The following is a 15,463-nucleotide window of genomic DNA, read 5'->3' as shown; positions in this document are numbered from 1 at the left end:
TGATCTTTTCTGATGTTGGTTATAATTTAGTAGAACCCATTTGTGGAATTTGAATTGGTATAGGAACTCAGGGGACCACATCTCTTGAAAGCAAAGTACATTAAATGCTTCATGAGAAACCTGTGGATTTACACCTCATCCAATGGCAAACAACAGCCCTGCTCACTCCGGAGACATAGAGCTTCCAGGCAGCCAGGACCTAAAGCCTTCACTGCACTGAAGCCTCCAGCCACTTAGGAGCACCGCTCAGCCCAGGGCAGTCGTACAGGCCCTTGAATACAGTCAACATCTCAGCTGGGAAGTATGTGTGCTCCACACAACACACATCTGGTGGTCGATCTGCAGCTCTACGAGTTAGAGGTCTGTGACCCTGGAGACCTAGAAGCCTCTTATATAAGATACCTATTATCAGATGACAATGTCTCTTAAAAACGAAGGGGAAAGCCAATACAATAGTGCAAAGTGTAAGAGTGTAGGAAACGCAGCAATTTCACGAAGGAGTTTGTGAGGTAATCTGGCAAAATTTGAAGGTGCTCCTGTAGTGGAAATTTTGAGGATGCACCTTTACAAATTACCCTAACATACATGTCTGCAGTTACTGCCATTTACCTTAGCCTCATGTGATAATGGCTAGCCCCAAGACAGCAGAACTCTGTCTTGATGAATTCAAAAGATATCTGTGTTTACTGAAAAAAAGAAAAATATGGACAACTAATGCCTTGCTTGAGCACTGGGTCACTTAATGACTAATAATCAGAAATATGAAATTCTATGAAATCGTTAGTGTGCAAATGAATACACGATCATTGTTAAAGACAGGAGGCTTTCTCTATTAGACATTGGTGAATGTTCAGAGTTTACACAAAACTTCTGAGGAAGGTGACAACCATTTTGGTAAGGATTTTCTATTTTTATGACAAAACTTTAACTCTGAAAGCTCAAAATTCATGATTTTAGTTATTTAAAAAATCTTCAAATGCACATGCAAACATGCCTATACAAACACATATATACTTGAATCAAACAGAGAACACTTACTGTCACTTCATTCATACTCAGAAGCATGGGACTAGGTGGCAGGGTGCCAAGACGATACTTGAAACCTTCTTCTAAAGTCATTCCCCAGAATTGGCTGTAGTTCTGGGCTCTCCATCTGCATTCCAAATGAAAGAGAAAAATCGGTACAGGTAACGTAATATCACTTTTATAAATACATGTTTGCTTATATTTCTGAAATTACGTAACATCAGAACTATTACTGTAAGCTAGATATCCTTTATATAAAGAATGCATTATTGCTTTCTCTTATAGTAAAACATATGAGGCATTTCTTAAATTATGTCTATTGCAATAGATTTTCATGACTTAGATGAGGAACCTAAGGCTATATCAATATACACTAAATTTAAGAATATGAATCTTTACATATTATATGGGATTAAGTGGCAAAAAGAGCAATATATACAGTTTCATTTAAATGTCATAAAATGAATTTTAGGAAGAAACCTGAAGGGTGCCTACGTGGCTCAGTCGGTAAGGTGTCTAAATCTTGATTTCAGCTCAGGTCATGATTTCACTGTTCATGGGATCAGATCAAGATCTGTGCTGGTACCATGAAGCCTGCTTAGGATTCTTTCTTCCTCTCTCTTGGTCTCCACCCCCTCTCCCTCAAAATAAATAAATAAACATTAAAATAAACAAAGAAGCTTGGATGTACAGAAATGTACTTACAGATTAAACAAGGTAATTGTTTTATACATAATTTATATTTAAAAATAATTTGACCATGTAAAAGAAAGTATCCATGAAAAATTGAGGATAAAATAGTTATGCTTAAAAACATACTTCAGTGTTTATTAATTTTATTAAATATTTTATTTAAATACAGAAATATTCTATCCTATATTAAAGAATTAATTTGTATAAGTGCTCAATAATCTTCGTTATTATTAATGATGATATAAATTCAAATGATATGAAATTAAATAGCAAAAAGTACTTATTTTTTTAGAGACAATGTTTGTGCCCTTTTATAGGAAAAGAAGCTTTGTTTTCAAAATCTAACATTGAAATTTAAATTCAACAAAAAAATTTATTTTTTAAGGGTTATTTTATTTTATTTTATTTTATTTTATTTTATTTTCTTATTTTATTTTTTGAGAGAGCAAGAGACAGCATGAGCAGGGGAAGGACAGAGAAAGAGAGGGAGGCACAGAATCCAAAGCCGGCTCTAGGCTCAGAGCTGTCGGCCCAGAGCCCAACACGGGGCCACCTGAGCTAAAGCTGGCTGCTTGACCAACTGAGCCATCCAGGCACTCCTCAACAAAAACTTTCTTTAGAGATGAAAGGAGATGAGAAAGATGATAGTAATTTAATCATTGCTTGTTTTAATTATTTACAACTTGAGGACAATATATTTTCAGTACTTAAATCAAACTAAATTCAATCCTATTGTGCTAATTACCAAAATTGCTTATAATGTGATATACTATCATGCATGATGGAAAATACAACTCGATGTTCAGTAATATGTCTACCAAGTTAATGTTTTTTTTTAATCAGTTAATAAAACCTTAAGCAACTGTGAGCCACAAGCTTATTTATTTTTTATTTTTTATAATTTTTATTTAGATTCTAGTTCGTTAACATATAATATAATATTGGTTTCAGGAGTAAGATTTAGTGATTCATTACTTGCATTTAACACTCAGTACTCATCACAGCAAGTGCCCTCCTTAATACCCATTGCCCATTTAGTCCATCCCCCCACCCATCTCCCTCCATCAACCCTCTGTTCTCTATCATTAAAAGTCTTTTATGGTTTGTTTCCCTCTCTCTTTTTTTCCTCCCTCCCCATATGTTCATCTGCTTTGCCTCTTAAATTCCACATATGAGTGAAATCATATATTTGTCTTTCTCTGACTTATTTTTGTCTGGCATAATACCCTCTAGTTCCACCCACGTTGTTGCAAATGGCAAGATGTCATTCCTTTTGATGTCTGAGTGGTATTCCATTGTACATATGTGTCACATTTTTTTTTGCCCATTCATTAGTTGATGGACACTTGGTAAGCCACAATTTTAGAGTGCAATCTCCAGCACCAAAGGAAATCTTTGACTATGTTAGATACTGCCCCACATTTAAGAGACCATTAGGACCAGCCATAGACAAAACCATGACATCAGTAAAGTATGTTTTTGGTGCCCTACAACTGGTAGTTTTCAAATATTCAGATACATTTGTGGTCATTTAATTAATTACTCAATTTCATGAGCAGGGATTGTTATTTAAAAAAATAAGTAGAATACAGGAGAAATAATAGGAAATATTAGTTTATTGCACAAAGTGAGGGTAAGTACTATTTTTATATATGTAAGTGTGTGTGTGTATAGCATTTGTTTGTACAGGTATGCATGTGCACATGTGTGCATATTAAATCACGAAGTTAAATGTACTTTTTACTGTGAATTATGCTCAAAACAGTGTGAAAAGACTACTATTCTATTCCATCCTCTTTGATCTAGACTCATAACTTTTCCTTCAATCCAATTTAGCATTTACTGAACATTCTTAGTTTATCTTATTCTCTCTTAGAGCTTAGTAATAAGTAAATTTCTCTCCAGGAACTCAGACCCTAAAAAGACTGCAACAATAGAAATGACTTCAGTATGTGTCATTTATTAGCAGTATGTCAAGGTATGATCAGAGTAGAGGATTCAAATACAACTCTGCCTGAAGGAATTGGCTTTTTTTTTTTTTTTTTTTTTTTTCAGAAAGTGACTTTCGTGCTCGGTCTGGAAGGATGAGAATGAGTTTGATGAGCAGGTTTCAAAGAGGACATTTATTCTTTAAAAAAAAAAAGGCAAAGTATACAGGTTTGAAACTGGGTAGCACATTTAGCAAAGAGCAGATATGTTTAATGTTAAACCTATAGAAGGGCCTAGAGAGACAGAAACGGGAAAGATTGTAAAAAATAAGGTAGTAAAGCAGTATTTGGGCCAGAATGTTACTTTTGTCGAGGAGTATAATTATATTCTATGAGCAATGGAGTATCATTGAGGATTTTTTAAAAAAGTGAACAGCAGAATCAAAGCTTTGACTTAGAGGGATAACCATGAAAGTATAAAGGATTGGTTTCAGTTTGATGAGACTGAAACAGAAAAATCAGGTCATCTCAAATGAGGCCTCATAAAAAATTGCACTTAAGGGGTTCCTGGGTGGCTCAGTTGGTGAAGCATCCAACTCTTGATTTTGGCTCAGGTCATGATCTCATGGTTCATGGGTTTGAGCCTCACTGGGCTCTGTGCTGATAGCAAGGAGCCTACATGGGATTCTCTCTCTCTCTCTCTCTCTCTCTCTCTTTCTCTCTCTCTCTCTCTCTCCCTCTCTCTCTCACTCTCTCTCTCTGCCTCTCCTCCACTCACACTCTCTCTCTTGCTCTCTCAAAATTAACATACTTAAACTTTTTTTTAACTATGTAAAAAATATAAATGCACTAGAATACAGCAGAGGGGTAGAGAACATAAATATCTTAAAGAAACCATGAATGCAGATATTATGAGAGACTAGTGACTGCCAGTGAAGAGGAAAGAAAAATCAAACTAATTTCTGATTTTCTGGCTTGGATGACAAGGCAGAGGGGAATCCAGTCACCAAGGACAGGTGGAAGTGGTAAATCCTTTTGGTTTGGGGTATGTTGATTTGAGAAACTATTGAAAAATCAAAGGCAACTTATCCAAAAAACTAAATTTTCAATTCATAAAAAAAAAAAAAAAAAAAAAAAAAAAACAAGTTTAGAGATGTGGTAGATCATAAAGGGTCACAAATAATTTGTGATTTTTTGTACCAAGAAGTGGATCTATTTCCCCAACATTTGAATGTTGGCAGGCATAGGGACTTGCTATGCCCAACAGAAGGCAAGAGAGTTGATTCTGTACAACTTGCAAACTTAGGCCTGAAAAGCAGTCAGCTTCCCCTCGTGCCCTGTTTGAACCCCGGCATTATGTGGAGAGGCCACGGCTAGCCTGCTGGAGACACACAGGCCCAGCGACAGCCAGCACCAACCACCAGGCAGGGGAATGAGGCCATCTTGCATAGCTGGGCCCCAGTGCAGGCTCCAGATGCCTGTAGACATACGAGTAACTGCGGCAGAGATCAGGAGAAGAGCCTCAGCTAAGTCCGTCCCAAGTTCCTGAAGGGAACAAGTGAAAAACTCATGGTTTTAAGCTGTTAAATTCTGGAGTGGTTTGCTGTACTACATCAGATAATTGAAAGTTATCTATCTCCCTTTGTTCCACTAACTTGCTGATTATTATACCTGTACTAATTTGGCACTTGCATACTGCCCTATCTTTAGAAATCCTTTCACAAACTGATGACATGTTGACTCCTCAGCTAGACTGTAAATTCTTGTAAGACAGAAATTATTTATTTGTATCATCAGCAGTGCCCCCAAGAGAAACACATTTTGCTAATATTAATTGATTGCATTGAAAAAATAACACAGGGAATAAGTATGCACTCAAGTAGCTTATGTAGAATGAATAAAGACTTGGATCTAAAACACCACCAAGATGAGAAAAATAAGTGTTTTAAGGCAAAGAGAGTATATATTTGCATGTAGGCTATTTTGAAAACCATTTAGTAAGTGTTGAATAATAGGATTCTCATTTCACACATGAAAACAATTTGAACATCAGGAACAGAAAAAAATCTGAGTGCCAGAACTTTTACTTGATTTTTTTTAAATATTTATATATTTTTGAGAGAGAGGGACAGCATGAGTGGGGGAGGAGTAGAGAACAGGAGGGAGACAGAGAATCCAAAGCAGGCTCCAGGCTCAGAGCTGTGAGCACAGAGCCCGATGCTGGGCTTGAACTCTCAAGCCGCGAGATCATGACCTGAGCTGAAGTCTGACGCTTAACAGACTGAGCCACCCGAGTGCCAGAGAAACTTTTAAATTCAAGGACACCCCTGCCGTTTTTTCTCCTCTGGTAGTAATTTTAGTTTCACTCCTTTTCTTCATAGCTTGTCTCTTTTATCAAGTTTTTTTCTTTGGACAATGGATGTGTCCTTTCACTCCAATTATACTTCACTTTTTGTCCTTTTAAGGTCATCTGTGTTTGCTACAAAAGGGAAGCCCATGCCTCCTAACTAGTCCTCGAGTTATCTCACAGTGAACAAATGATAGACAGAAAAAGAATTCTCTTCCTACCAGCTTCTGTATCTTATGTGTATTTTCCACGTTGCCTTTGACTGTGGTTCCCGGTGAGTTCTGTGATGGTGGAAAGGCAGGCTGCTGCTGATGTCTTCTGGGAAATATGTGCTCAATAGGCCAAGCATTTGAATTATTTTAAGAAGCCGATTCAGATCATTTCTTATGATGACACACACTCTTATGTTGTTTTAGTGATTTAAGTATCACTTAGCCACAGAAAATTATATTTTCCCTAGAAATACTTAAAATGTCATATTATCACCTAAAATATTGGTTAAACACGTGTACACACACACACACAAGAATTGAGCATGGTTGAAGAGTAACAATGTCAAAAAAACTGTAACTTTCTAAATTTCATGTCTTCCAAGAAGATATATGGGGTACGTTGAAATTCAGTGTCATCACTGTGTTGGGAAATATCTGTCCTGTCGTCTCATTCGGGGAAACTGATACTTCTAAGTTTTAAAATTGTATTTCAGGATTTAATCATTTTTATAGTTCCTTGATAATAGATCTTCTTATGTGAAATCCTTTCCAGAATGTGGAAAATGTTACTAAGGGAATATAGAGATTTGATCAATGGCAACGGAGAAATCCTGAGGTGGATACCACCCAGCTATCTCTCTTCCTTTCAGCTGAGTAAAGAAAACCAGTGTTAACACTGACATCATAATTCCCTCTATGTAAACAGAGAAGCCACCTAATTTATTAATCTTTCAGAGAGCATCAAACCATTATTTCCTATGTTTAAGCGTCAGGGAGCCTTATGTTTACTCTATTAGCAAAGTAAAGTGGCTCAACTTGTCTTGTGATTCAATCATAAGTGAAATTGGCTACAGAGGTCATGTCAGTGAAATTGTCTAGATGACTGGTTATTTGGGGAATCATGAAGATTGAATATTGACCTCTTACGTTCTGATTCTCCCAGGCTGATTGGCTGGGTCAGGACAGCACCAGAGGGAGAGATATGGTTTATAAGAATTAATCAATGTTTTGCCTTCTTCCTAATTTTACCCAAATACTTATCCAAACCAAAGCTTCCTCTACTCCCCTCATTCACACCATGACACTGCTCCTTCCTAGACAATTTATGACCCTGTTCTATATGTCTTTGTGTGTTTTAATTTTTAACTATTTAAGATCTAACTACGTGCATTCCACTCTTACATGTCTTTCTATTTCTCTTCCCATTTTTCTCCCACTCTTTCTTTTGAAATAGTGACCATTTTTAGAAGTAAATGGTAAGAAATACATTGTTTGAAACCTGAGAAGTAACTGAGACTGCCAAAGTCTAGAAAGCAAGATTTTTCTCACCCATAGTCTCCTTTATTGACACGTTCGATTAGTTCTGGTTGAACAAGGCATACAAGCTGGGAACATTTCCATTGCTGTCCTGAGCATGTGCTGCAAAGATACAAAAATCACAAAAGTGGCCTACCCTTTATGGAGTACATTTATAAAATGAGTAACCAGAATTGTACATTGTTAAGGCATAAAACATATTCTTGATTAATGATAGCCACATGCCTATTTGATTCTTGACAAAAATAAAATAATAATACATGCATTAGCTACCACTCAATATACTCTTAACTTCTGCCCTAGGCAATTAATAAATGAAATGACCACACAGTCAATGAATTTTGAAAACATAAGATAATTTAGACAGTAGATTCAGTGTATTTGTATTCGGAAACTTTCTGTGGAATAATCATTTCAAGGCAGCCTGTTTTTATATGTTGTTACTGTGATCAAAGAAACACGATTGGCCTCTAGCATATCTTGCCTGTAGAATGCTTATAATTAAGAGGTAAATTTAATGCAGGCCTGCTGTATAATAAAGGCCACTGTCATGAACAACAAACTATGGCATTCAAAGACATATCTGTGGTTAGATTTTTCAACATTCATTAAAATGAAACATGCTTATATAAAGCTACAGATATGTGATATCCTAGGACATATGATTCTATCTGTATTTAAATATCAGTTTTATTTCACAATACTCCTTTTATTTGAAGAAAATATACACCGACAGTAGAATTCAGTTGTGTGCCACTTAAATTCATTACCAGGAATTGCAGTTTTCCTTAATTACTGATCCTTCTTCATAAGGTTGGCCATCTCTGAGGCAACCTGTTAACACAACATGTAAACAAATGAAAATTCTAAATTGAATAATAAAGTGCATTAGCACAACAAGTAACCTAAAATTCGGCTTAGTTTCTCAAATATGCAAAAATACTTGGTGCCAACCTGATGAAAATTCACATCTGGTTTGTGTCAAGGTTTACGTATAGAATTTTTCTAAGCTTGTTTCCAGGACCTTTTATCTTTAAAACTGCACAGTATGTTTCAGCAAAGGGTTTATAAAGCATGAAAACTAGATTAAAAAACAGAATTAATTACTAACCACACTGAAAAAATAATGTGTTTAAATAGGTGAGCAATAAAACAGCACTTGAATAAATTTAAGGCATTTCTCATTTAAAATTCTAAACAAGTCTCAAGTGAATATGACTAATCATGTATGACAAGGTTAAGGAGCTCAGAGTTTTGGACCAAAATGTGAAATTGTTTCATTGAATTCACCCTTTAAAGATACATTCTATTTTTTTGTTTAGGATTTGGATCAGGAAAAAAGTTCATGACCCAGTAAGATTGTAGCCATTTGCGTTCCAAATCCACACGTTTCTCAGTTAACTAAAACTAGTTGTTAACTAGTTTACCAGATTATATAAACTACTCAAAAGAGATCAATGGTGTATTATCATTATATGAAAAGCATCAATAAGATAAGGTGAAATTAGTACCTGGGTTAACAAAGTAACCAGTGGCCTGTGAGGAAATAGGGTTTCACACGAGAGTAGAACCTTAGAAGCAAGAGAAAAAGTATTTCATAAGCAGGGGTGGTCAGCTACGTGAAGTACCACTGAGAGGTCAAGAAAAGGAGAACAGGCACGTGAATGTTGCATTTGACAATGTGAAAGTCTTTGACCCTGCCAAGAGGGATTTTGGTGAAGTAGCAAGGAATGGCATCCTGTGGGAATGGATTGAATAGGGACTTGGAAGTCAGGAAGCAGATGTTTCTTTTAGCTATTTTACCATCAAAGAAAAAAGAAAAAAAGGAAATGAGACAGATGCTAGTTAAGAACATGGAGCCAAGGGAGGGCTTTTTCAAAGTTGGGAACTAGAAAAACATATTTTGTAAATTGATCGTTGATCCAAGAAAGAAGGAGGCAAAACATGATGCTTTAGGAGAGAAAGAGAGGGAGAGAGAGACGATTTTACTAGTGAAGATCTTGAAAAGACAAGACAGGAGAGGATTCAGAGCTCAAGAGGAGGAATCGACTCAGTGTAGGCAGTAACCCAGAGAGAGGGAGGTTGAAATTTAGGATGATGGAGATGAGAGAATTACCAGTGGCTTTATTTTCTCAATGACACGTGTATGCAGCACCTCAGAGTGAGTTAATCAAATTGGTTACCCACAGAGCATCTTGACAAAAGAAAAAAAAAAGCCAATGACTGTTGAAATTAATAGAGTTTTGCAACTGAACAGTCATTAATCCAAAATAAGGCAAATCAGACGTTTGGAGAGTGAAATAGTTGGCCCACTGATTAAAAAAAAGATGATATGATGTCTGTAATTTATTTTAATATTCATCATAATGCATTATAATATCTGCACTGGTCTAAACCTCATTTTAGGGAAGGCAGTTACTTGCTCCAATCAGAAATCCACATCCCAGGCATGGACACTAGCATTCACCCTGAAAGTCCAGACTCCAGGGCAGTGCTACAAGTGCTTCCATTATCCATTTTTGGATGCACACTAGAGTGTCAGTATAATGAACATCAGAAATGGGCTTTCATTGGTAAAATTAGTGGCTTTGAATCAACATGATGGATATAAGTAATTAGCTGTTATTGGTTAAATTAATAGTGTTGAATTTATGCAGATTAACTAAAATATTTAAAAATCATACCCCACTCTTATACCCAACAGTGTATATGTTTCTCTTAAGGTCAAAAGCCTTTACTCATAGACCTGGTGCCACCCTAAGATTGATCTTTAAAAAGTTCTACACTTCCAGCCACTGGGTAGGAGGCATTCTCATTCCTTGACATCCACTGTAAGGGTAACAGAATCCTACTGCTATTATTATACTGCTTATATTATATTATGATATACTGCTGTTATTATCACATGTTCCTCCAATAAGTTATTCAAGCGAGGAAGATGTGGGAACCTCTTAAGGACAGGGTCTTGAGACTTCATGAAGCTTACACAGGTTGTATGAATTGGTCTATGTCTGCTTACCAATACAGATTTTTGTAACTACCAGTATATGGCAGAATTTGGACTGTGACTTCTCTTCGTTATAATGTGGTTAAGGAGCAAACAGCTCTTATCCAATTCAGATGTGTCAGTGGCTTACACACATTTTTTTTTACCAATATGAACATAAAAGTTAATCAAATTAACTTAGGTCTGTTTACAACAGATGGTATACTAGACTCTTTCTCTAAGATATGCTACACCAGAAGATTCGTCTGAAAAATCCATTTTGGTTCTTTTTCAAACTCTTACCACTTTGTTTTCTGTGTTTGACATTGAAACCCTGTAATTACTAGGAGTTACTATCAGAGAAGGGGGAAAAGAAAACACACACACACACACACACACACACACACACACACAGAAGAGAGATATTTACCAGTGTGCCCTAATCCAGTTTATACAAAAAGGACATATTTATTTTTATAACTCTTAAGATATTGTACATAGTTTTAAGTCACTGGTTGAAAAAGAGCTCCTGGGACAGTTGCAGTATAAAGAACTAGATATAACACCATGTAATTAGATAACTGAAAAATAGTATTTAGTATATCAGTGAATGAACAACTTAGCATCTCAGAGGAAAGTCACATTACACATGCACAAATTGGTATAAATAATATACCATTGTGTTTTTATTTTAATTTTATACAATTTTTAATATTGTGTAGTGCTATTTTCTTTGAACCAGCTACTTTCACAAGATAAAACAAAAGAAAACAAATTACCTTCATAGAAGTAATTATAGTCTAATGTGAACTTTTTACTACTAAATAAAAATGATTAATTGCTTCCCTTCATAATGAATGGAATAAAAACTATACCTGGAATATAAATTCTACCTAAATCATAACCCTAAATTAAAGTTGTAGCAGAATTCTAGCTCTCCAGCAAAAATGGACATTGATGGACAAGTCATCATCTCTATCCTGACAACAAAGCTCCTTTCCTAAATGAGCTATATGTTTCATATAAGCTAAAATACACTGTAGCGCATCAAAAGCACTACAGCTTATATGTAATATTGAGACTCAACACCCATGAGGCCACCCCTATTCCCACTTAACATTTTTCAATGAGTCCTCATAACAGAATAAAATCTCAAATCTTTAATATAGCCTATACATCTTGGCATAATCTGACCTCTACTTGCCTCTCAAACCTCATCTCATGTCACCTCCAACCCTCCGCTAACCATTACTCTCCAGAAATGGTGGCCTCATTCCAGTTCCTGGACCAAGCCAAGCTCCTTGTTCTCTGATCCACAACACATTTCTGTCAGTATTCCTTGAAATCAGCTCACTTCTCCTCACTCCTGGAGTCCCTGTTAAATGTCTTCCCTCACTGCCACTCTCCTCAGGCTGATGTTGTATTTTACATATTAAGGTTGCATTCTCATATACTTTCACAGAACCCTAAATATTTCCTTCAGAGAATTTATCACAATTTACAATGGTATAGTGAAACTTACCCTCTCCCTGGCAACTTGACTGTCATTTAAAGAGAGTAAGATCTTGCCTTTTTCTCCCCCATTGTGGTCCCTGCACTAAGTACGATGCCTGGCATAGTGAAGATATTCTAGAATAATTTTTTTATGAATGACTAGAGTCCCCATTCTTGGTAAAGGATCTACCACTTTTTTAGGCTAAAATAAATACTTGATGTTTTCTGAGCTGTATATTGGTAGAGTCAAAGGTCTTGGATAAATGATAGTTCTGTGGAAATTTTAACCTATTACATACATGTTTTACCAGCAAACTCACATCACTGAGAATGCAGGTAATAGCATCCGAAATTTGAAATAAGGACGCCAAATCCTAGTTGATCCTAAATTGTCTTCAACTGTAATTTCTAGTCACCATAACTCTGCATTTCTGCTGAGGAGCTTTGATGTGATGGGCAACAACAACAACAAAATAAGGTTTTATTTAAGTATAAAAAGTGTGTTGCTTTGTGTTTTGTTGCAAATCTTGGATATATTGATTGCTCAGCATCCATAACCATTTTCCTATAATTAGACCAATATAGTACCTACCATCATCCCTCTTATGAATTATTTGTAGTTATGCACTCAATCTTTGACTTGTACACTTATTCTATATGAAGTTCTCCTTTGTTTCAATGGTGTAAAAATTCCCACATTAGCAAAACAAAACAAAATAGAAATACACATGAAAGTCTATTTGGTATTACTTAGCCAGGTAGCTGACTTGACTTTGTTTTTGCACTGGTTTTACTGGCATTGCTATACCACAGGTTCTAATGCTAAGAGGTCCATTGGTTTTGTGACATAATAAGCAAAATGTTACACAAATCTGCCAATGACCAGGCCTGTGACCATGAGATCCCCTAAAAGGTTACACACAAAAACGCTTCAGAGCTTAAGAGTCCTTTTGTCAAAACATTTTAGAAAGACAGACAGACAGACAGAGTTTTAAGTAACCTTTATATACACTGAGTCAGTATTCACAACATGATTCAGACCAGCATTCATGGCCATCACACCAGAACTTTCTTGAAGGTGCTAGTACAATGCGGTATCTTGCATCTAAACCAAAGCACTTTAACATTTGAAAGGAAATTTATTTAATCATAATATTCATTTTTCACTTCATCTTAAAAAAGGGAGGAAGACAGGAAAGAAGAAGAGGTAAAGAGAGTTGGACAAATCTTGTAATGAACTAGGAGACTGCTTAAACACATTCCCAAAGCCTACCTTCCGGATACCAAGGTTTTGTGTGAGGAGGCCATTCTTTCTCTTCATGGCAAAATGACTTGTAATCAGGACAGCAATCAGAATTTTCCCTTTCACAGAATTTATCACAGTAACACAGTGCATTTGCCTCATGGAACTGAGTGGCACAGTCATCATCTCTATCCTCACAACAACGAAAATTTCTACAGTATTGTCCTTTGAAAGTGGATCTTTTGAATCGAGGACTTTCCAAAATGGTATGATTCCTAGTGAAATCAGTTCCTTCTCTTTGAGATAAATACTGTTTCTCCATCCAAATTTCTGTGGTAAGATAGGAAAAGATTAAGATCTTATATCCGGTCCACATTCTCTAGAGGTCAGGTAGGGCTCCCACTTTGTATTATATCCAATACTCTTGGCTTTGGGGCTTCTCCTTGGAGCCTGAATTCTAATTATCAAGACAACTCAGCCTGAATCCTGAAATGGATCCTTTACTTGAACTGAGTATACTTCTTGTAGTTAAACATTAAACAAGAATTTCAATATTTGCCCAAGATAATGTAAGTGTTAAAAATAGATCCTTGTCATTTCTTCAGTTAAAAATGTGTAATATTTTATATGACACAAAAAATACCCATCACCATAAAAATAAATACATAAAATCTTATCATAGTTGAAATACATCAAATATTTTTTGGCTTCAAAAAAAAATCTAGATTCTTAAATCAGAAACCTCTCTGGAATACACATGGCCCAAATTATAGCTGCAATAACCACTGGCAAGGTATAGGAAATTGGAAAGTCAAAAACACAATTATTCATTTCACCTACTTGCACTGCAACTAAAATACAGGCTTTCATGAGGCTGCCTGCTAGGATCTGTCATATCAGTAACAGTTGCTCTAAATCATGCCGTCACACACTGGCTTGATTTCCCATCTGTAGCCCATTTACCTACCAGAAGCATTTTGATTTCAAGGCTTAGTGGAGCCTAATTCAGCTAGAAATTCCCTGAGGGTGACCTTAGTTCTTTCCACCCAGGTTCCTACTTGACATTGGTGTAGGAACCTGCAGTACCTGGAAGACGTGTTATAGTCAAGAAAAGTCAATCTCTATGCTGCTTAAAAAAAAAAAAAAAAAAAAAAGAAAGAAAGAAAAAAAAAGAAACTGCCAGGGGAGGGAGTCATGAAGGGAACCCAAAGGTCAAGATGTCTTTAGTGTTTCTGTAGAGCTGTGCATTTACAGTGGGTTTTGTTATGCTGTGTTTATTCATTAACTACAATAGCTCTCTTTGCATTTGGGATAAGTAACCAGTGGACGATGATTCAGCACAAGTGGCTGGATGGCCTAGCAGAAAGGACTTGTCTTGACAATCAGGAAACCTGGACTCTGGTCCCTGGCTACTGTTTAATTGGCTTTATGACTTTGGGTTCACAATTTCCTTCTCTGGTCCTCAGTTATTTTCCTATAAAACAAGGATCTTCTCCAAAGCGAATTCATCATTCCAACTCCTCAGACTTGTTCCCTGACTTTGCCCCATAAATTATACAATTCGCACGACATTCACTCATATTTTCTTGCCCCTTCCTCTCTGGCTATAAACTAGTGCAAGTCCCTTTATGTTTTTTGCTTCAAATTTACATGATCTTGGCATCACTCTCCATAATCACTCTCATATCCCAAAATGAGTCACCAAACTACAGCAAAATTCTGTCAACGTTCTCACCACAAGTGACCAATGGACCCCCTAATTTCCAATTCCCATACACCTGTGCCCATCATTAGCATACATGAATCTTCTGCAGCATTTGGCACTATATTACAAACTGGAGCCTAAGAGACTAATAATGGAGTTCAAATCTTGTGTCACCACACTAGCAGCATGTCTTTGGCTTCATCTCTCTATGCCTCAGTTTCCTCACCTGTAAAATTTGAATTTATTTAAACTGTCATGTGGGTGGCAGATTGAAATGAGATAATACCCAAAGTACCTGGCACAATTACACATGCTAAATAAATGAAACCCACCATTAATAAGTATATTGTCTGCCTAGGAACTCTTTTCTCCCTTAACCTCATTCTTTCCTGACTCTCCTCCCATTATTTATAAGGCTTTATAGCTGCTTACTCTTGAATTCCCTTTCCTTTTCAGTGATGATATAAATTTATTTTTGACCGAGACAGCCTAAGTGGGGGAGGGTCAGAGAG

General features: G+C 36.3%; 1 protein-coding gene across 2 annotated transcripts in view; it reads right to left on the bottom strand.

Moving 5' to 3' along the window:
* The window catches only part of TINAG (tubulointerstitial nephritis antigen), an 82,982-nt gene extending 69,138 nt beyond the window's left edge, over positions 1-13,844 (bottom strand). Inside the window, exons 1-4 of one of the 2 annotated variants that reach the window (XM_019830738.2) lie at positions 13,277-13,844; positions 8,294-8,357; positions 7,536-7,625; positions 1,039-1,153 (exon numbers count right to left, since the gene is read on the bottom strand). In XM_019830738.2, the coding sequence (XP_019686297.1) occupies positions 1,039-1,153; positions 7,536-7,625; positions 8,294-8,357; positions 13,277-13,622 (615 nt within the window). In that variant the 5' untranslated portion in view covers positions 13,623-13,844. The remainder of the gene's footprint in view (positions 1-1,038; positions 1,154-7,535; positions 7,626-8,293; positions 8,358-13,276) is intronic. The other variant, XM_006931811.3, reaches the window with a different exon arrangement.
* Between the last annotated feature and the right edge of the window lie 1,619 nt (positions 13,845-15,463).

Source organism: Felis catus, chromosome B2, assembly GCF_018350175.1.
Source record: "Felis catus isolate Fca126 chromosome B2, F.catus_Fca126_mat1.0, whole genome shotgun sequence".
Classification (NCBI taxonomy): Eukaryota; Metazoa; Chordata; class Mammalia; order Carnivora; family Felidae; genus Felis; species Felis catus.
This window is presented reverse-complemented; position numbering and strand designations above follow the sequence as displayed.